Here is a 22522-nt window from a genome sequence, read left to right as displayed (position 1 = left end):
TGCTATATAGGGCATTAAACAGTCAGCCCTGTGCAGACTGCAACAAAGAAACAGAACCAATAGATCATCAGTAGGGTGACGATTTAGGATCAGGTCCCCCCTGTCCATATAACTGTATTAATTATGATATAAAGGGCAAAACTGATCCTAGATCACCACTCCTACTCTGAGACGCTTTGTGAATACAGGCCCTGTTGCCTGTCATTGTGACCTCTTCCAGTCAGAGACGTATATTGTACATATGCTTCCACCTGAACCTTGCACCCCTGCCTTCACTGTCACCACCATCAAACAGTGGAACGACACTCTGGCCTCGTGTCATTTGGGTGGGAAATTTTGAAAGAGTGAAACAGAGTTCGGAACCCTAACACACATACAGGAATATAAATGTGCCATGTATTATTTACATATTAAAAGCTAATATCAATCTAATGTTTGTAAAGTGAGCATTGCAAAAATACACTTTTACAAAAGAAAAGGCACAATCATTCGGCCATTCGGTGCAAAAGTAAGGTGAAATAGGAGAAAATATTTATCTTCTTTTTTTTTTTACCATAGAACCAACAGAATTATGCAAACAACCGCCTGAGTGTTAACAAAATGAACAGAGGGAGAGATTTTTCTTCACATGCGGTCACATTCCTAGACAATCAATACAGCAGCCACACAGGCAATACGATAGTGTTCAAAGGTACAAAACGTTGTCCAGAAGAAAGATTGACATTCTTGTAGCATCCACAGTTATTTTTTTCCCCTAGAAAAAACAGGAGTATCATTAAGCAGTCATTTCATGACTTACCAATCACATTTGCATGCATTTTTGTTATAATATCATTTTGTTTTGTACAAAGGCAAACAGATAAAAAAAATTCACAAGTTAGCTGTTGCGACTGTATATGCATTCAAGAAAGAGACCACCTTGATTGCCTGCCTGACGCCGTGTAGAATTGAGGAAGAGATTGGGTTGGACCTTCCGAGTCCCCAACAACCAGATGTTCTGGTTTTCAGGGGAAATGGAAAGAGAGACTTACAGTTTGGGACGTTAACAAGGCGCCACTCCATCTTAACTCCTCCACCTTTACTGGATTGGTTGAACAGTGCAGAAGAGAACCTCACCCAAAAGTTTTCTTCTCGTCAAGACCCGTATGTAGGGGATCTAGTTTCAGGTGTTTATTTTACTCTTGCAACGTTAGGTTAGTCCACACCAGGCCAGAGAGACCGTAACACTCAGATTGACAAGTGCAATATTTTACCCCGTCTTGACTAAACTTTGAACATGAAGTAGTTACAAGAAGTCTACCTGGGTTTGTCAATGAAGATGGAAATATACCCCATGGGAGCTTTTTCTTGAAATTAAGCTCACAGCATTTTTAAGAATGGAATGGGACGTCTTTACATTTTTCAAGTAAGACAAAAGCTTCGACAAAACAACACTATGGGTAAAATAAATTATAACACAAAATTAAACAACTTGTAATCATGCACTGTCATAGTTGTTAGCAGTGGTGTAAAGTACTTAAGTAAAAAATACCTTAAAGTACTACTTAAGTAGTTTTTTGGGGTATCTGTACTTTATTTTACTATTTATATTTTTGACAACTTTTACTCCACTACTTTCCAAAAGTAAATAATGTACCTTTTCCCTGACACCTGGTCATCCCTACTGCATCTGATCTGGCGAACTCACTAAACACAAATGCTTTGTTTGTAAATTATGTCCTAGTGTTGGAGTGTGCACCTGGCTATCTGTAAATGACAAAAACAAGAAAATCGTGCTGTGTGGTTTGCTTAATGTAAGGAATTTGAAATGATTTCTACTTTTACTTTTGATACTTAAGTATATTTTAGCAATTACATTTACTTTTTATACTTAAGTATATTTAAAACCAAATACTTTCTGACTTTTACTCAAGTAGGATTTTATTGGGTGACTTCCATTTTACTTGAGTCATTTCCTATTAAGGTATCATTACTTTTACTCAAGTATGACAATTGGGTACTTTTTCCACCACTGGTTGTTAGCTGCTATGCAGTGGAAAACACTAGCAATACATGTACAGTTATTACCTGTTGTGTAAGAATTGGCCAGTTAAATATTTCACGATTAAAAGGACAATTCTCGGTCGCGTTCACCGACACACATACAGCACAAATATGCGCACGCACACAAACATACATTTTAGGGCAACAATAAAAAGGTGAACATAAAATATACTTTGATTTGAAAACATAAGCATGAAGTGAGTTGAGCCATATTGCCTTATCATTAATAATTAAACAGCCAATGAGGAAATGTAAAAATATAGATTTATGGTAATATTCCGCCTCAGGCAATGTCATAAAAACAGTTTGCCATTAGGCTGCAGAAGTTCAAATCTCTTCCTCCCATGCTATCCAACGCAACTCTGATATTTATCAGACCTTGAGTTTTATGTATGAACTAGTTCAATAACACACAGCACCCTACATTCATCTGATATACTGACTGGGGTGGCGTACATTTTACACTACTTAAAAAACAACTGAAACACATAAGCAACAAGATACAGTACTTAGAGCTAGCATATTAAAATGCCTTTCCCCCCTCCCTTCCACATTTCCCTCCCCTAGCCCAAACCCTTCATCACAGGATTAGACATTTGCAATGACCTGAAAGTAGGCTCTCTATAAAACACATTACTTGGGTCTTTTGCCCCCTTTCTCTGGCAAACATGAACTTCAGAGGAACAGCAGAGGTGTGTGGAGCTGCATCCTAGACTGTAAACAATACATATACTTTTTAGAGCAGTGTCTGAAGTAAATAATCCACCCTTTTCTCCTTTCATTTCAACAAAGTGCACACTCCCCACAATCTGCCAATAACTGCTGCCAGTAAACCTAGTGAATATGCATCGCCGGACAGCAAACCACAGAAATAGATTCTCATCTCATTTTAGTTCTGTGCAGCAAAGCCCTAAAGACACAGCACATTATCAGAAAGGGATAGAAGATAACGGATGAGACCAAAACCTTGGGATAGAAATACAGAAAACAAGAGCTTTGATTTGTTAAACGTCTCCGGAAACGGGAAAGCTGGAGTGTATATTAGTCGATCAAGGCTGAACTCCTGTCCACAGTAGGTAGTGGGGAGGGGCCATCAGTCATTGAATGTTGTACCAGGAAGTTCGTTGGTCAGTGTGTGCCATCGCTCAATTTTCTTGTCCTTGTTTTTGAGACAGTCGAACCAGTGTTTCAGCCTCTCCCCGTTTGCGCTGATGCCCAGGGACACACCACCTGAGACCGGGGACGGCAGAACAGTTGAAAAGGGTTAGAACGCAACACATTGATTGGCGATAGAAACTAAATAGTTTGAACTAACACAATACCCAAAAGACAATCACAACTGTTCTCTGAATACTCTGTGATATTGCACCCTCCTGAACAGGCTGTCCATGGTAGAATAGACCTCTTTGAAGTGAGACTGGTGACCAATGTTTAAACCTGAGAATGCAAGCGTTTTATGTGTTCACCCTTGCTCTTATCAATTGCTGGACATGAACAATGTAAAACTCTGAGGACATTATCCTTTTCTAGCATGAGAGCTACTTTTTTATAAGGCTTTCAAATAGGTACATTACTCTCTTCTCGCTATTTAAACCATCATTAGGCCATCTTGTCCAAAAATGATGTTGATATATGTTAGCCCAGCTAATAAAACATCCATGACAATGAACTTAGCTCTATTGTTGATCTGAGTGTCTATATAGGCTACTCCAGTCAGTGAATAGCATGTGTTACAGAATTGACAGGAAAGCACGATCAGATGTAGTGTCTTTTACCACATCGGCTTCATAAGTTATGAAGCAAGCAGGAGGCTTCACCTCAGTGGATTCCTGGAGTAGCTGCGCCTTCTACTGGACACTTGGTGAACTTAGACAGACCAGTCAATTTACACTTATGTACACTTGTGACAAGGTAAGCTAGATAACGATTATAAAAACACATATAAAACGTTGTAGGTGTAACCTACATGTAGGCAAGTGTACACCTCCATGCAGCCTCATACGCTAAGATATTATTAGGCCCCAGCAGTGTGTTTGTGAAGAAAGCTTAAAGAAACTCGTAGGCCTAGCTCCTAAAGAAATTCATTCTTCATTTTATGGTGATGACTGCACTTTCCTTCTCAACACAATACCACAATTAATGTTAATCCACATGTGAAAGGAAAAATGATGATCCCACTCTGGGATTAAAAGGATGTCGCAAGTGGTGAAAAGCGTCAGGAACTAGGCATCTTTACACTGTGAGCTAATTGTCCAGACAAACTTTTGCATGTGAAGCAGTTCATTTGAGTATCAGAACATGCTGGTGGACTTCTGGTAAGGATCCTTTAGTGAGAAAATGTTGAATCCCGTCCAACTATTTTAATTGGCTAAGAAGGAATTTGTTACAGGATATAATTATCTGCTCAGCTGGCCGTCCTCAGCATCGTGGCTAATTTGGCCTGGTTGGCCTATGAGAAAAGCTAGTAGCTAGCCATTTTAGACCAATGTTTCAAACCACGGTCTAAGCAAAATGTCACAAGTATAGCCCCATGTAGTCTGTGAAGGAAGAAACCACATGGAAAAAGTGGTAAGCAAGTTAGATCCCACATTTTTTTTCTCACATTGTCAAATTAATGTATTGCGTTATAGGTTTCAGGATGTTTGTATCTCAATCAGTTGGGGTCAATATAAGCTACAATATTAGGTACTAAGCATGAAAGTGCATCCTTGTAGCTGTGTGGGCTAATATAGTCAACATTTTTGCCTTGGGGTATGTTGAGTCAATGGCCAATGACCACCATAACCCTAGCCTATGTGGAGTTGCCAGAAAATGCTAACATCCGGGTTTCAGGGCTATAATATTTGGAACCTAACTTCAGTTTCCCCTAAAAAACGGAAGTGGGAACTCCGCCCAGGCATCTTTCTATGCCTGCTACGTTAGATTACCATACCCCATAAAAATTATGATTATTTGTTTGTTTTCAGTTTTATGCAAAATGGGCCGATCTCGACTCAGGAATTTATGCCTTTCCTACGCATGCCTTTCCTAAACACTTCTCAGTATTTGGTATTCAGACTTATCTTAGTCATGTAAAGCACTCTGCAGATGTGGCTACCTTGCCCGCTCTAATTACATTTAATTCAACCACTGAAAACCCTCCCACTTGCTGGTCAACACATTTTCTTGTGGAGTTTTCATTCAATGGGGTACATTGATCTTAAGGCATCCCTTTAAATACGGTGCACCTTTAATTCGAATTTTGGTTGACAGATTCAATAGAATACATTGAGAGAACGGGTTCAGAATATAGGGATCAATTAAAGAAATCCATCTACCGTAATTTCCGGACTATAAGCCGCAACCTTTTTCCCACGCTTTGAACCTCGTGGCTTAAACAATGATGCGGCTAAAATATGGATTTTTCCCGCTTTACATTTTTTTTTCTCAAAAAAAACACATTCTGTGACGTGCTCAGTTTTTTGGCAGCATGAAGCTTTCATTAGACCAATGAAATTGCCGAACGGGTTAAGGTCAAACAACTTTTTTGTTTACTGTTTAGATTAAATCGAGCGCTCTCAAACTTCCCATCATTCTGATTACGGTAGTCATTTTGTCACCCTCATCATGGCAAAGACACGGAGAAATGCATATGATGCAGCTTTCAAGTTGAAGGCGATTGATCTGGCTGAAAAGGAAATAGAGCTGCTGCACGGGAGCTTGGTCTTAATGAGTCGATGATAAGACGTTGGAAACAGCAGCGTGAGGAATTGACTCAGTGCAAAAAGACAACTAAAGCTTACTGCAAATTTTTTTTTTTTTGTTACAAGCCGTGTTTTGTTAAAGGCTATTTATTTTTGTTACAAGCCGTGTTTCGTTAAAGCCTGTGTAAAGTTAATTTGTTTCAATGTACCAGTAGGCACCTGCGGCTTATAGACATGTGCGGCTTATTTACGTTAAAAAAAAAAAAAAAAATTAAATTCAGTGGGTGTGGCTTATATTCAGGTGCGCTCAATAGTCCGGAAATTACGGTATGCATATTCGTCGCCATTTCAGCACCAACTGGTAGATGTAAAATACTAGATTATTTAGGCACATTTTAGGGTTAGGAAAGTATGTATGAATCATAAGAAAAACTGTTTGGAGAGCGTTTCCACACAAAATACTGCGTTTTGATGAATAAAAAAATACAGTGGTTTGATTCATCATGAAAGTTGTCATATTCAAGTTCAATCCATGAAATATTGGAAGGTGGAAAGTGTACAATAGGGATTGAACAAGAATCCTATAAATCTACCCTAATTCCCACTAATCATGGAACTGTATGACAATGGTCCAGTCATAGTAAACCGTGCGCCAGGCTCCAGATTTAACCTGCTACATGTGGTCTTCAAACAGGTTACATGTGTTGTGCAATAATTTTGGACAAGCCTAATACGATCCACTAATGCAAGCGACCCTCAGGAACAATTTACAAGGACGTGACAGAGGAAAGAAAGGTAAATGGAATGGAATGATGCAAAAAATAAATGCATGTGGTATTACTGACAGTGGCTCCCGATAGTGGCTAATACTTAACATGATACAAATTGCAAAATGAAACAGAGAAAAGCCAGGGCATATAATCAAAACATTCTAAAGCGCATACATCCACTCGGCAGGTTCAGCCCTAAAGAAGCCTAAAGCTTGTGAATCCAAATTTCATCCAGGCAAATTTTGAAGGCACACAATTTGAATTCTGAATAACATTACAGCTATTTATATCCCATTTCACTGTGGAAAAGGAGCCGCAATACATGTCATGTTGATATGATTTTCAGTTTGCTTCCATACTTTACGGCTGGTTTCACATTCGTCTGCAGGGATCATATAGAAGAATACGGTGTATATATAGCCACACCTCCATCACACCTTAATTTATTCAAGCTCCACCTCAAAAGAATAGTGGGTGAATAGCATGCTATTCTCATGCTTAAATTCAAGGTCAGAATATGCATAGAGAAAAGCGCATAAAAAGGGAATTACATTTCCGTGCACTTAATTCGTGTCAGAATCTGGGCCAATATGCATAGTATTTTTGCAATGTGTCATGCATATGAACTCAAGATAGTGCATTTTTTGTTACAGAGCAGACGTCATCATGCCCCGTGTATACAAACATGAAACAAGCAGGGGTCTAACCCCCCTTGAGAGCAGCCAAGAAAGTGAGAGAAGAGAAGAAGTCCATTCGGCAGCAGCAAGGGATGAAAAAATAGACTGAATGACACTGAAGAGGTAAATTGACAAAAAAAACAAGTACCTGTCCGAAAGAGAGGCAATGACAATGTAGCAGAGAAACACAAGGTCTTATCTGATGACATGGAGTCTGAGCTTCATAAACATATCAAGAATCTCGCGGACCAGTTTCATGGGCTTAGTAGCATCAAATTTAAAGAACTTGCCGACGAATAAGCACATCGTAACAACATACGACACAACTGAAATGGAAGTGTAAGTGTTACATTCGTTATTGGAAGGATTGGACCAAGGTGCAGCGTGGTAGGCGTACATCTTTCTTTATTCAATGAACACCGAAACAAAACAAATACAAACGAAAACGTAACGTTCAGTAGGGCTACACAGCACAGTACCAAAAACAAGATCCCACAAACTAAGGTGGGAAAAAGGCTGCCTAAGTATGATCCTCAATCAGAGACAATGATAGACAGCTGCCTCTGATTGGGAACCATACCCGGCAAACAAAGAAATAGAAAAACTAGAATGCCCACCCAAATCACAACCTGACCTAACCAAATAGAGAAATAAAAAGGCTCTCTAAGGTCAGGGCGTGACAGTAAGTGATATTGAACAGAGATATACAGATATAACTTCGGAAAGTACAGCCTTATTCTAAAATTGATTAAACATTCTACACACAACACCCCATAATGTGAAAAAAGCAAAAACAGGTTTTTAGAAAATGTTGCTTATTTATTAAAAAATAAATAAATAAATATCATATTTACATAAGTATTCAGACCCTTTACTCAGTACTTTGTTGAAGCACCTTTGGCAGTGATTACAGCCTTGATTCTTCTTGGGTAAGACGCTTGGCACACCTGTATTTGGGGAGTTTCTCCCATTCTTCTCTGCAGATCCTCTCAAGCTATGTCAGGTTGGATGGGGAACGTCGCTGCACAGCTATTTTCAGGTCTCTCCAGAGGTGTTTGATCGGGTTCATGTCCGGGCTGTGGCTGGGCCACTCAAGGACATTCAGAGACTTTCCCAAAGCCACTCCTACATTGTCTTGGCTGTGTGCTTAGGGTTGCTGTCCTGTTGGAAGGTGAACCTTCACTCCAGTCTGAGGTCCTGACCGCTCTGGAGCAGGTTTTCATCAAGGATCTCTCTGTACTTTGCTCTGTTCATCTTACCCTCAATCCTGTCTAGTCTTGCAGTACCTGCTGCTGACAAAACTCCCCACAGCATGATGCTGCCACCACCATGCTTCACCGTAGGGATGGTGCCAGGTTTCCTCCAGACGTGGTGCTTAGCATTCAGGCCAAAGAGTTCAATCTTGGTTTCATCAGACCAGAGAATCTTGTTTTTCATGGTCTGAGAGTCTTTAGGTGCCTTTTGGCAAACTCCAAGTGGGTTGCCATGTGCCTTTTACTGAAGAGTGACTTCCGTCTGGCCACTCTACCATAAGGGCCTGATTGGTGGAGTGCTGCAGAGATGGTTGTCCTTCTGGAAAGTTATTCCATCTCCACAGAGGAACACTAAAGCTCTGGTCAGAGGGACCATCGGGTTCTTGGTCACCTCCCTGACCAAGGCCCTTCTCCCCCAATTGATCAGTTTGGATGGGCAGCCAGCTCTAGGAAGAGTCTTGGTGGTTCCAAACTTCTTCCATTTAAGAATGATGGAGGCCACTGTGTTCTTAGCGACCTTCAATGCTGAATACATTTTTACAGACCCTTCCCAAGATCTTTCCCTCGACACAATCCTGTCTTGGAGCTCTACGGACAATTCTTTCGACCTCATGGCTTGGTTTTTGCTCTGGCATGCACTGCCAACTGTGGGACCTTATATAGACAGGTTTGTGCCTTTTCAAATCATGTCCAATCAATTGAATTTACCACGTGTGTACTCCAAGTTTTAGAATCATACGGGCCTCCCGAGTGGCACAGTGGTCTAAGGCACTGCATCGCAGTGCTAGCTGTGCCACGAGAGATTCTGGGTTTGAGTCCAGGCTCTGTCGCAGCTGGCCGTGACCGGGAGACCCCTGGGGCGGCGCACAATTGGCCCAGCATCGTCCGGGTTAGGGGAAGGTTTGACCGGCAGGGATGTCCTTGTCCCATCGAGCACTAGCGACTCCTGTGGTGGGCCGGGCGCAGTGCACGCTGACATGGTTGCCAGGTGTTCAGGCTTTCCTCCGACACATTGGTGCGGCTGGCTTCCGGGTTAAGTGGGCATTGTGTCAAGAAGCAGTGCGGCTTGGTTGGGTTGTGTTTCAGAGGATGCATGGCTCTCGACCTTTGCCTCTCCAGAGTCAGTACGGGAGTTGCAGCGATGAGACAAGACTGTAACTACCAACTGGATACCACGAATTTGGGGAGAAAATGTTTTAAAATCATGTTAAGGATGATCAATGGAAACAGGATGCACCTGAGCTCAACTTCGAGTCTCATTGCAAAGGGTCTGAATACTTACACTACTGTTCAAAAGTTTGGGGTCACTTAGAAATGTCCTTGTTTTCCATGAAAACATACATGAAATGAGTTGCAAAATTAATAGGAAATATAAAGATTTTTTATTGAAATAATAATTGTGTCCTTCAAACTTTGCTTTTGTCAAAGAATCCTCCATTTGCAGCAATTATAGCCTTGCAAACCTTGAGCATTCTAGTTGTCAGTTTGTTGAGGTAATCTGAAGAGATTTCACACCATGCTTCCTAAAGCACCTCCCACAAGTTGGATTGGCTTGATGGGCACTTCTTACGTACAATACGGTCAAGCGAATGTTCTTCTTTGTGATCCGAACACCTCAAACTTAGATTTGTCTTTTCATAACACCTTTTTTCAATCTTCCTCTGTCCAGTGTCTGTGTTCTTTTTCCCATCTTAATCTTTTATTTTTATTGGCCAGTCTAAGATATGGCTTTTTCTTTGCAACTCTGCCTAGAAGGCCAGCATCCTGGAGTCGCCTCTTCACTGTTGACGTTGAGACTGGTGTTTGCAGGTACTATTTAATGAAGCTGCCAGTTGAGGACTTGTGAGGCATTTGTTTCTCAAACTAGACACTAATGTACTTGTCCTCTTGCTCAGTTGTGCACCGGGGCTTCTGTGAAGGGAGTAGTACACAGCGTTGTACGAGATCTTCAGTTTCCTGGCAATTTCTTGCATGGAATAGCCTTAATTTCTCAGAACAAGAATAGACTTACGAGTTTCAGAAGAAAGTTATTTGTTTCAGGCCATTTTGAGCCTGTAATCGAACCCAGAAATGCTGAAGTTCCAGATACTCAACTAGTCTACAGAAGGCCAGTTTTATTGCTTCTTTAATCAGCACAACAGTTTTCAGCTGTGCTGAAATATAATTGCAAAAGGGTTTTCTAATGATCAATTAGCCTTTTAAAATGATAAACTTGGATTAGCTAACACAACGTGCCGTTGGAACACAGGAGTGATGGTTGTTGATAATGGGCCTCTGTACACATATGTAGATATTTCATGAAAATAAAAATCTGCCGTTTCCAGCTACAATAGTCAGTTACAACATTACCAATGTCTACACTGTATTTCTGATGTTATTTTAATGGACCAAAAAAATTTGCTTTTCTTTCAAAAACAAGGACATTTCTAAGTGACCCCAAACTTTTGAACGATAGTGTATGTAAATAAGGTATTCGTTTATATTTTTGGAACATATGAAAATATGAAAATTTCAAACAACCTGTTTTCGCTTTGTCATTATGGGGTATTGTGTGTAGATTGCAGAGGATTAAAACATTTCTTTTTAGAATAAGGCTGTAACGTAAGAAAATCTGGAAAAAGTCAAGGGGTCTGAATACCTTCCGAAGGCACTCTATTTCTGAATGTAGGCATACATTTTAGATATAAACTCAGCAAACTAAGAAACGTCCTCTCACTGTCAACTGCGTTTATTTTCAGCAAACTTAACATGTGTAAATATATGAACATAACAAGATTCAACAACTGAGACATAAACTGAACAAGTTCCACAGACATGTTACTAACAGAAATGGAATAATGTGTCCCTGAACAAAGGGGGGGTCAAAATCAAAAGGAACAGTCAGTATCTGGTGTGGCTACCAGCTGCATTAAGTACCGCAGTGCATCTCCTCCTCATGGATTGCACCATATTTGCCAGTTCTTGCTGTGAGATGTTACCCCACTCTTCCACCAAGGCACTTGCAAGTTCCCAGACATTTCTGGGGGGAATAGCCCTCACCCTCCGATCCAACAGGTCCCAGACGTGCTCAATGGGATTGAGATCCGGGCTCTTCGCTGGACATGGCAGAACACTGACGTTCCTGTCTTGCAGGAAATCACGCACAGAACGAGCAGTATGGCTAGTGGCATTGTCATGCTGGAGGGTCATGTCAGGATGAGCCTGAAGAAAGGGTACCACATGAGGGAGGAGGATGTCTTCCCTGTAATGCACAGCGTTGAGAATACCTGCAATGATAACAAGCTCAGTCCTATGATGCTGTGACACACCGCCCCAGACCATGACGGACCCTCCACCTCCAAATTGATCCCGCTCCAGAGTACAGGCCTCGGTGTAACTCTCATTCCTTCGACGATAAACGTAATTTCGACCATGGCCCCTGGTGAGACAAAACCGTGACTCGTCAGTGAAGAGCACTTTTTGCCAATCCTGTCTGGTCCAGCGACGGTGGGTTTGTGCCCATAGGCGACATTGTTGCCGGTGATGTCTGGTGAGGACCTGTCTTACAACAGGCCTACAAGCCTCAGTCCAGCCTCTCTCAGACTATTGCAGACAGTCTGAACACTGATGGAGGGATTGAGCGTTCCTGGTGTAACTCGGGCAGTTGTTGTTGCCATCCTGTACCTGTCCCGCAGGTGTGATGTTCGGATGTATCGATCCTGTGCAGGTGTTGTTACATGTGGTCTGCCACTGCAAGGACGATCAGCTGTGTGTCCTGTCTCCCTGTAGCGCTGTCTTAGGCGTCTCGCAGTACGGACATTGCAATTTATTTCCCTGGCCACATCTGCAGGCAGCATGCCTAATGCACGTTCACGCAGATGAGCAGGGGCCCTGGGCATCTTTCTTTAGGTGTTTTTCAGAGTCAGTAGAAAGGCCGCTTTGGTGTCCTAAGTTTTCATAACTGTGACCTTAATTGCCTACCGTCTGTAAGCTGTTAGTGTCTTACCGACCGTTCCACAGGTGCATGTTCATTAATTGTTTATGGTTAATTGAACAAGCATGGGAAACAGTGTTTAAACACTTTACAATGAATGAATGATCTTTGTAAGACAGGGTCCTGAAAAAGGGACGTTTCTTTTTTTGCTGAGTTTACAATATACCACACCCCATTCCATGAATTAAACTTTGACCTACCAGGAGCATTCACCGTCACAGGACACCATCACCCACTTACCCCAGGGTGGCTTCACTTACCCTGTCCATATGCTCAACTTACCCCATACCCGGGGTAAGTTGTTCCAAGAGACCAATTTTGTTGGAAAAGCTATGTTTTCAAAACTGTTATGTTTACATGTATTCTGATTATTTCCAGGCATACACAACATCCTGAAATATATGTTGATATCTTTGTTAGAAAGAATACAAATATATTATTTGATGTAGTGATGCTGAATGTAAAAAATAGCTCAACATACCCCACTCTCCCCTACACATTAGCTAAAGTGGATGAGTGAACAGCTCAAACTCCTGATGAGTGCTGAGGACTCTTGAGGAGTGCATCATCAAAAGAGAGGAATGGGGGATTTGTTAGGGATTCAGAAAAAGTTGGATCCCTGTCACTTCAAGTTCAACTCCTCGCCCACCAACCACATGTCGGCATGAGAACTTGACAAGCTTATAGCCTGGCTGGCATGCATCAAGGGTCAGTGTTTCCTGCTTCTTCCTCACCACTCAGTTGTTTGTTGTTGTCATTTGGGTCCAGGTTTGTGGCCCTGGGTAGCTATCAGGACAAATGGAGTAGGTGTTGTAAACAGAGGTGGCAGGGGAGCCTGGGCCGGATTGTCACCGGTATGGCTGCAGCCACCTACACCTTTTTGAACTGTTCAGGTCACTACACTTGGTAACGTGGTCACCTGCTTAGTGCTTACCTATGAAATCGTTGGACTTGCCGATGTCGTAATCCCACACGGTTACCTCCAGGGTTTTCTTGCTGAGGTCGGCGTATTTGATTTCGTAGAAGAACTCCTACAAAAAAATATGTAAAAACATGACTGGCCATACAGCTTCATACAGACAGCAAGGTTATCCCCAAAAAGCCAGTAAGATTCCACAAGAAACATAATCAAAGGAATCATATTTAAATAATATTTTAAACAATGTTATCAGTGACAATTAATTACCGATACAGCCTACAATTAATCATGCTGATAGAAGAGAATCAACATTATTATAATTTCTTTATTTAATTTGAACCTTTTTCTCCCCAATTTCATGATATCCAATTGGTAGTTAGTCTTGTCCCATCGCTGCAACTCCCGTGCCGACTCGGGAGAGGCGAAGGTCGAGAGCCATGCGTCCTCCGAAACACGACCCTGCCAAGCCACACTGCATCTTGACACACTGCACCAGTGTGTCGGAGGAAACACCGTACAACTGGCAACCGTGTCAGCGTGCATGTGCCCGGCCAGCCACAGGAGTCACGAGAGCGCGATGGGACAAGGACATCCCGGACGTCCAAACCCCCCCTAACCCGGACGACACTGGGCCAATTGTGCGTTGCCCGGGATCGAACTCGGATCTGTAGTGACGCCTCAAGCACTGCAGTGCCTTAGACCGCTGAACCACTCAGAAGGCCACGAAGAGAATCAATTTTGGTATCAATCCATCAATACTCAAGTTTATCTGTTCGCCTTTTTGAACCAAAATGCCTTCTGAATGCATTGGAAGCCCAGGTCACCTAATCTCGAGCCGAAAGGCCAACAGGCAACAGGATGGAAATGGGGATGAAAGGAAATGTCAGTGGAAATGTCAAGTCACAGGCCTCGCGTGTTCCGGGAGGACGGCACTCAATGCCGCAGTCCAGTGCTAAATTAGGTATTTGGTGGTGGTCTGAACGTGGTCTGAACGCGGGGTCTCTCTAGAGCATAGTAACAGATGAATGGGAGAATGTTTGAGGCATTCAGAGAAAGAGGCAGGCTCAGGAGAGGGGGGAAATAGACTTTTACTACAGTCAAGTTGGCCTCTTAATTAGAGTTAACGGGTCTGATCTGAAGGTTGCTCACCTCATCATCAATGCATTTGGTTAACAAATATACACTAGTGTGTAATAAGGCCACCCAGATAGATACAGGGGGACAGATAAAAGAGAAATATGGGGAGAGGTGATATCTACTGTCGGTAAGAAGAGTCAGCATTAAAAGCCCAGTGCAGTTAAAAACATGATTTACCTGTGTTTTATATATATTTCCACACTATGAGATTGGAATAATACTGTGAAAATGATGACATTTGGTGGGATGGAGTTTTGGCCTTCGATGGTGACATCATTAAGCGGTAAATGATTTAATTGATCAATATGAAAGCGTTCCAAACCTCTCAGCCAATAACAGCTAATTTTCGGTTTTCCCCTCCCCACTCGAAGACATTTTGTTCTTCTTTTTGACCATTTTAATAAAAAAAGAATAATCACAGTAAGGTACTTAATTGTTACCAAGAAATGATTTGATATTGAGATAAAAACAGCTGCATTGGATTTTCATCATACTGGAACAAAGTCAGGTATAATTTAATAACTAATTTGATAAGCTTGATCTTAAAATATCTGCTTCCTCCTAAGTATCAAGTCTTAAATGGGATTGATTATTGGAGGGATTTGTGATGTCAGAGAGACAAGATATCTCTGAGAGAGGAAAAAGAAAGAGGAAGAGAGAGCATGTCCTTCCTTACCTCGTTAAACTCTGGGTTGAGGGTCTTCTTCTTGACAGCAGTCTTGTGTTTTGACTTTTTGTTCTCGTCAGGCTTCAGGTACCTGCAGAAAAGGCATGAAGCAGTAACTATTACTGACAGAAAATATCTCTCTGCAGTCTACTGTTGTTTGATGTGGATTATTGGGTATGCTGTAGACTGTAGTAGACATGCAGTCAGGAGATTCAATCCAGGGACACAGAACTTTGAAACGCCTCGCTTCTATGAGCTCTAAGTAGTCCAGCAGGAATGACTGGCCCAATATGAAAAGGCATTTATGAAAAGGAATGAGACAGCAAATATGGGTCATTAATTAATTTGAATGTTGAATTGAATGTTATACCAATTATTCCACCAGAGGGTGCTGTGGCATCAAATTTGATCTGACAGTGGGCAGAACACTTAGGGCAGCACTAAGAAAGCTGTTGCTTCAGTGACTGACAGTCCATGGGTTGAAAGGTTGATTACCATATTGTATTAACATACAACAGCGTGGAGCTGGTGGCTCTAGTCTAGGGTTGCGCCCCAAATGTGACTATATTCCCTATAGTGCACTACCCTAAAAGCACTATATAGGGTAATCCCATTTGGGATGCAAACTAGGTCCAACTGAAAGCTCTGATCTCCAAAATGCATTTAAAATGTTTGCAATGCTCCCTAAAATAAGATAGGAATGAATGGAAAAAAATCTGGGCAAAAAGTAATTACAATGGCCTCCCTCAGCAATGGAGTTTGTTTTCTGCTGTGCATGCTGACGATGCACAATAACAGAGTCTGGAGAGCAACAGCCATTGTTTGAATTACTGGAGGGCTGCACACCTCCATAACAATCAACCCCTCCATAGGAATTGAAGTATCAATGAGGCCCAAAAGGTCAAAGATTTCAATTTCAGGAACTCCAAATAGATGTTGGGAATCCCCAAGGGCTTGACTGGAGTTGGAGCTTGAGGAAGTTTGATCGACCCCCCACTGAGTCCAGTAGAACTGCAGTACTTGGCACTGTCAGAGGTAAGGTGATCCATATGGAACCAACTGCTCTCTTCTTAAACCAACTCGTCTGCATAGTCCATATTGAACAACATCTCACGCTTTAATGAAATAACATAGGACATCTAGAAGTTTCTTACCCCAAAAAATTCAAGTTGCATACACAAGTCATTCTGGCCTAGAAACTTCACTTGTGCCCTATAGAATGGCTCCAGTGTCAAAATGTACTAGTCTCAACAGTGCCTGAGGAAGAACATGGAAGAACATGGGGTTAAATGAATGCCTCTACTCCCTTTCAAAAGTAATACACAGATCTCACCCGTGGCAGGAGAAATAGAGATTTTCTCTGAACCTTACTAGAGACTATAGCTGCCTGTGGCTCCTCAGGCTGAGGAATTCCATTAGCTGCTAGAAACCAGTTAGGCTTAGAGGGGCCCCATGTGAAAAAAACACAGGTCTTGTCACCTCTGCTCCTGCTCCTCCCCTACGGCGCAGGACATCACCAGAGTACTAACCACCGGTCCTGGGATTCATCATTAAGCACACCTGGCACTCATCATTACACGCACCTGTGAATCATTATTATGAATTATGATTCACACCTGGACTCCATTACCTTCATAATTTCCTCCACTTTATATGTAACTCTCCCATGTTCACTCACCATTTGGTATTGTTCTTGTGTATCGGCGTACTGCCTTATGTTAGTGTCGTGATCTTGGTTTTGTTGTTTTATTAAAACGTTGCACCTGCTTCTGACTCACCGCCCCATCATTACAGAATACCAACTAAAAAAATGGAAGCATCAGGACAACCAGACATCACCCAGACGATCAATGAACAGGTGACTTTTTTTGTAAATGCCATGATCAGCTGGCTCAACTGGGGACGGCCATGGAAGATGTTCTCCGCAGTCTACAATGTCTCAACAGCGGAGGATATTCTAGAGCCAGTCTACCTAACGAGTCAGCACACCAGCCCATTCAACAACCCGCTCTGGTCAGCAATGCCCGTCTATCCCTCCCGGAGAAATATGACAGGACACCATCCAAATGCCGTGGCTTCCACCTTCAGTGCTTCTTCTATTTCGCACATCAGATGGGAGCTCCCACCACCGAGAGGTCTAAGGTTGCCACGGTTATTTCTCTGCTGACTGGCGGGCATTGGAATGGGCTACGGCCGTCTGGGAGAGAGGAGAGGTGGAGCTCGAGTCTTATGAGGGGTTCATGGCTCTGTTTTAAATGTATTTTCGATCATCCCGCGGAGGGCAGAGGGGGAGGTGAGCGTCTGCTTCAGCTCCAGCAGGGGAGTCAGATGGCTGCTGAGTATGCGCTTACCTTCCGGACAGTAGCAGCTTCCAGTGGATGGAATGAGCCAGCACTCAGCACGTTATTTAGAAGAGGTCTGTGCGAGTAGGTCCAGACGGAACAGGCCTGCCGAGATGACAACCTCACCCTGGACGCACTCATTGCGATGGTCATCCGTCTGGATAACCGCCTCCAGGAGCGTCGGCATCTCCATCGCTTCTCTCCCTTCTTCGGCAAGTGTTCGGGATCAGAGCCTGAACCCATGGAGGTAGGGGTCACACAACTTTCCACGGCAGAACGAAGCAGACAGATACAGCTGGGCCTTTGTCTGTACTGTGGCCAGGGAGGGCACAAGCACCAGCGGTGTCCTTTACTTCAGAATCCGGGATCTACTAGAGCAGAGGGACGGTCACATGATGTTACATCCCCCGGACCAGGAGTAAGTATTCCATCTACTGCTCTTCCTGTTAGACTCTTTTTAGTACCCATCACTCTGGCTAACTGTCCCTCATTCCCTGTGTCTACAGCTTTAATGGATTCCGGTGCCGCGGGGAACTTTATGGATCAGAACCTTGCCTCCTCTCTCAATATTACTACCTACCCGCTCTCCTCTCCTTTCCGGTTCAAGGTCTCGACTGTTGGCCTCTAGGATCCGGAACCATCACACACATCACCCAACCACTCACCCTCACCGTGGAGCCCAATCACCAGGAAAACTTCCCCTTCATTACCAGTGCACCAGTTCACAAGATTATCTACGGCCTACCTTGGCTTCAACGCTATAACCTTACCATCTCATGGTCAAAGATGAGAATCACCGACTGGTCACCTGAATGCTGGAGGACCTGCTTTCCTGTCCCCTGTGGTTCCACGTTGGTTGAGAGTCCTGTGGTTGCTCTCCAGCCCAACATCCCAGAGGAAAATCAGGATCTAAGGGAGGTATTCTCCAAGAGCCGCGCTACCCGTCTCCCTCCTCATCGCTCCTGGGACTGTGCAATTGACCCGTTTTACGGTGCTACAGCTCCACGCAGACACATCTACCCTCTGTCGGTGGCTGAGACCCAGGCCATGGAGGACTACATTCAAGAGGCGCTCCAACAGGGTTTCATCCGCAGGTCCAAGTCCCCTGTGTCGGCTGGTTTCTTTTTCATGGCCAAGAAGGAGGGAGAATTACACGTTTATCGATTACCATGGACTCAATGACATCCCGAAGTATTGGTACCACGAAGTATCGGTACCCTCTCCCGCTGGTGCCGTCAGCCATCGAGCAGCTCCGCGGGGCTCGGTTCTCCACCAAACTGGACTTGCGGAGTGCCTACAATCTCAGTCACATCCGGGAGGAGTGGAAGACGGCGTTCAGCACAATGTCTGGTCACTACGAGTACTTGGTTATGCCCTTTGGCTAAGCCAATGCTCCGTCAGTGTTCCAGGCATTCGTCAATGAGGTGTTCAGGGACATGCTTGGACGTCAGGTGATTGTGTACATCAATGAAATTCTGCTCTTCTCGAACAACCTGGAAGATCACATCACTCACATTCAAGCAGTCCTGGAACGCCTCTTAGCAAACCACCTATTCGTCAAGGCGAATAAGTACCAATTCCACCAGGGGCTGTCTCCTTCTTGGGCTACCAAATCAGCCCTCGGGGAGTGAGGGTGGAGGACAAGAAGGTAGATGCGGTAAGGTCATGGCCAGTCCCAACCACCTTCAAGGTATTACACAATTTTTTGGGGGTGTTTGCCAACTTTTACCGCCGCTTCATCAGGAACTTCAGTGTCGTCGCCACCCCTCTCACCTCCCTCAAGGGTGGGCCTCATAGGTTGGTTTGGTCTCCAGCAATCGACGAGGCCTTTCGTCTCCTCCGCCGCCCCCTTGCTAAAAAAACAGATCCCACGCTACCTTTTGTGGTTGAGGTAGATGCATCAGAGGTGGGTGTGGGGGCAGTTTTGTCACAAAGACAGGGGGACCCACTCAAATTGTATCCTTGTGCTTTCTTCTCCAAGAAACTGTCCCCCGCAGGAAGGAATTATGACGTCGGCGATCGAATGCTCTTGGCGGTGAAGTTGGCATTAGAGGAGTGGAGACACTGTCTGGAGGGTGCCAAGGAACCATTCATCATCCTCACCGACCATTGGAACCTTGAGTACATACAGACAGCGAGGAGAGGCCCTCTTCTTCACCAGGTTTGACATCACGCTGACCTATCGCTCAGGTTCTAAGAACATCAAGGCCGATGCCCTGTCCCGTATCTACGATTCAGGAGAGGCTCCTGTCCAGAGGGCACCCATAATCCCAACCTCCCGAGTCGTGGGTCTAATTGTTTGGGACGTAGATGTGGACATCCGCCAGGCTCTAGAGAGGGAGCCTGCACCCCTGAATTGTCCTCCCGTGCGCATTTACATTCCCACAGGGATAAGGGATCAGCTGCTGACCTGGGCACACACAGCTGTCGTCGCTGGACATCCAGGTATTTCTCGCACCATCCATTCCATGACTGAGAAATACTGGTGGCTCACCTTGGTGCAGGATGTTACGCGGTATGTCAACTCCTGTTCCGTGTGTGTTCAAACCAAGTCCCCCCCGGAATGCTCCTGCCGCTTCCCGTGCCACAGCGACCTTGGTCCCATCTATCCATTGACTTTGTTACTGACCTTCCCCCTTCTGGTGGTTTCACCACCATTCTGGTGGTAGTGGATAGATTCTCCAAGTCATGTCGATTAATCCCTCTTCCTGGTCTTCCCACCGCTCTCCAGGTCGCTGAGGCACTCTTCTGGCATTATGGCCTACCGGAGGACATCAGACCGTAGCCCCCAATTCACATCCCGAGTATGGAGGGCCTTCTTGGAGAAGCTCAGGGTCACGGTTAGCCTCACATCCGGGTATCGGCCTCAGTCTAACGGGCTGGTGGAGAGGATGAATCAGGAGCTGGGGAGGTTCCTGAGGAGTCACTGTCAGGACCGGCAGGGTGAGTGGGCATGTTTCCTTCCTTGAGCAGAGTACGCCCAGAACTCTCTACGTCAATCCTCCACTGTGTTGACCCCCTTCCAGTGTGTTTTGGGTTTCCAGCCAGCCCTGGACCCGACCGCGGCTCCTGCGGTAGATGAGTGGTTCCGGCGTGCGGAGGAGATGTGGAACAAATACGCACGTGAGACTCCAGCGCGCCGTCCATCATCAGAAGAAGCAGGCAGACCATCACCGCAGTGAGACCCCTGTGTTCCATCCTGCGGATTGCGTCTGGCTCTCTACCAGGAACCTCCCACTCCGCCTGCCCTGCAAGAAACTGAGCACCTGGTTTGTGGGGCCGTTCTAGGTTCTCCGGAGGGTCAATGAGGTGACATACAGGTTAAAATTATCCAGTCACTACCGTATCTCACCCTATTCATGTCTCCCTTCTCAGGCGAGGTGGTTCCTGGTCTCCTAACTGATGCTGTCCCCAACGACACACCTCCACCCCCTTGGACATCGAGCGGAGCCCGTTGTACGCTGTCAGATCCCTACTGGACTCCCAACATCATGGGGGTCGGTTCCAGTATCTGGTGGACTGGGAGGGGTATGGTCCAAAGGAGTGGCATTGGATTCCGGTGGAGGACATTCTGTACCCCAACATCATCCATGAATTCCACCTTTGCCACTCGGACCGACCCACTCCTCATCCTCGGGGTCGTCCCCTTGGTTGGTGTCGTCCTTCGGCTGGAGCCGCACATCAGAGTGGGTTACTGTCACATCTGCTCCTCCCCTCTGGCATATGACGTCGCCAGAGTACTAACCACCGTTCCTGGGATTCATCATTACGCACACCTGGCACTCATTATGCACACCTGTAAATCATTAAGATTCACACCTGGACTCCCTTACCTTCATTTCCTCCCCTTTATGTCACACTCCCATGTTCACTCAGCAGTTGGTATTGTACTTGTGTATCGGTGTACTGCCTTATGTTAGTGTCTTGTTCTTGCTTTTGTTGTTTTATTAAAACGTTGCACCTGCTACCGACTCACCGCTCCATCATTACAGGTCTCCACAATCCAGTCATTGAATTAGCTGATGTTCAATTCCCTTAAGTGCTGTATTTCGACGTGCTCATGTTGCGGTGTTATGACAGATGAATGACTCCGAGATACTGGACACCTATGGAGGCTGTGTAGTTATTGTATTTGAAGAATCTTGTTACATGGCAATAGTATTGCAAAGAAATGATTACTGCCGTACATTACACTGAAATGATAATATATAGATAGTGAGAGAGGCTGACAATGGGGAAAGATAGAGGTTGAGCCATAGGGCAGTAAGCTGGATTCAAACCAACACTGTGCCAGAGCCTGCACTTTACCGCTAGACCAGCCAGGCCACACAATGTATGATTTTTAGAGGAAAACTATATACTTCTGGAGCATGAACATAAAGTATAATTCAAACAATCTTCTTGACCCTAACCAGTCAGGCTTCAAGACGGGTCACTCAACCGAGACTGCTCTTCTCTGTCACGGAGGCTCTCTGCACTGCCAAAACTGCCTCTCTCTCCTCTGTTCTCATCCTCCTAAATCTACCTGCTGCCTTTGACACCATGAACCATCAGATCCTCCTCTCCACTCTCTCAGGGCTGGGCATCCCAGGCTCATTCTTTAATTGGATCCTACCAGGTGATGTGGAGAGGATCTGTGTCTGTACCACGTACTCTCACTACTAGTGTCTGCCTGGGCTCGGTTCTAGGCCGTCTCCTTTCTATACACCAAGTCACTCGGCTCCGTCATATCCTCACATGGTCTCTCCTATCATTGCTATGCGGATGAAACTCAACTACTTTTCTTCTTCCCTCCTTTTGACACCCAGGTGGCAACACGCATCTCTGAGTGCCTGGCAGATATCTCAACTTGGATGTCGGTCCACCACCTCAAGCTCAACCACGACAAGACAGAGCTGCTCTTCCTCCCGGGAAGGCTTTCCCGCTCAAAGACCTCTTCATCACGGTTGATAGCGTCACCCTCGCAGAGTACAAAGAACCTTACAATGACCCTGGACAACACCCTGTCATTCTCTGCAAACATCAAAGCAGTGACTCGCTCATGCAGGTTCATGCTCT

At 44.5% G+C, this 22522-nt stretch overlaps 1 protein-coding gene and 1 long non-coding RNA gene across 5 annotated transcripts in view; one reads left to right on the top strand and one right to left on the bottom strand.

The window, feature by feature from the left end:
- Positions 1 to 1156: 1156 nt before the first annotated feature.
- LOC106567562 (uncharacterized) lies at positions 1157 to 21429 on the top strand. Its single transcript, XR_001320100.3, has 3 exons — positions 1157 to 1405; positions 7150 to 7296; positions 20840 to 21429. It is a non-coding gene; the product is annotated as an uncharacterized LOC106567562 (long non-coding RNA).
- LOC106567559 (double C2-like domain-containing protein beta) overlaps positions 1550 to 22522 on the bottom strand; it is a 367378-nt gene continuing 346405 nt past the window's right edge. For all 4 annotated transcript variants that reach the window (XM_045693460.2, XM_045693462.2, XM_082960276.1 and 1 more), the window contains 3 exons: positions 15132 to 15213; positions 13334 to 13430; positions 1550 to 3273 (listed from right to left, as the gene is read on the bottom strand). In XM_045693460.2, the coding sequence (XP_045549416.1) occupies positions 3137 to 3273; positions 13334 to 13430; positions 15132 to 15213 (316 nt within the window). In that variant the 3' untranslated portion in view covers positions 1550 to 3136. The remainder of the gene's footprint in view (positions 3274 to 13333; positions 13431 to 15131; positions 15214 to 22522) is intronic.

Source organism: Salmo salar, chromosome 13 (assembly GCF_965601325.2).
Source record: "Salmo salar chromosome 13, fSalSal1, whole genome shotgun sequence".
Classification (NCBI taxonomy): Eukaryota; Metazoa; Chordata; class Actinopteri; order Salmoniformes; family Salmonidae; genus Salmo; species Salmo salar.
This window is presented reverse-complemented; position numbering and strand designations above follow the sequence as displayed.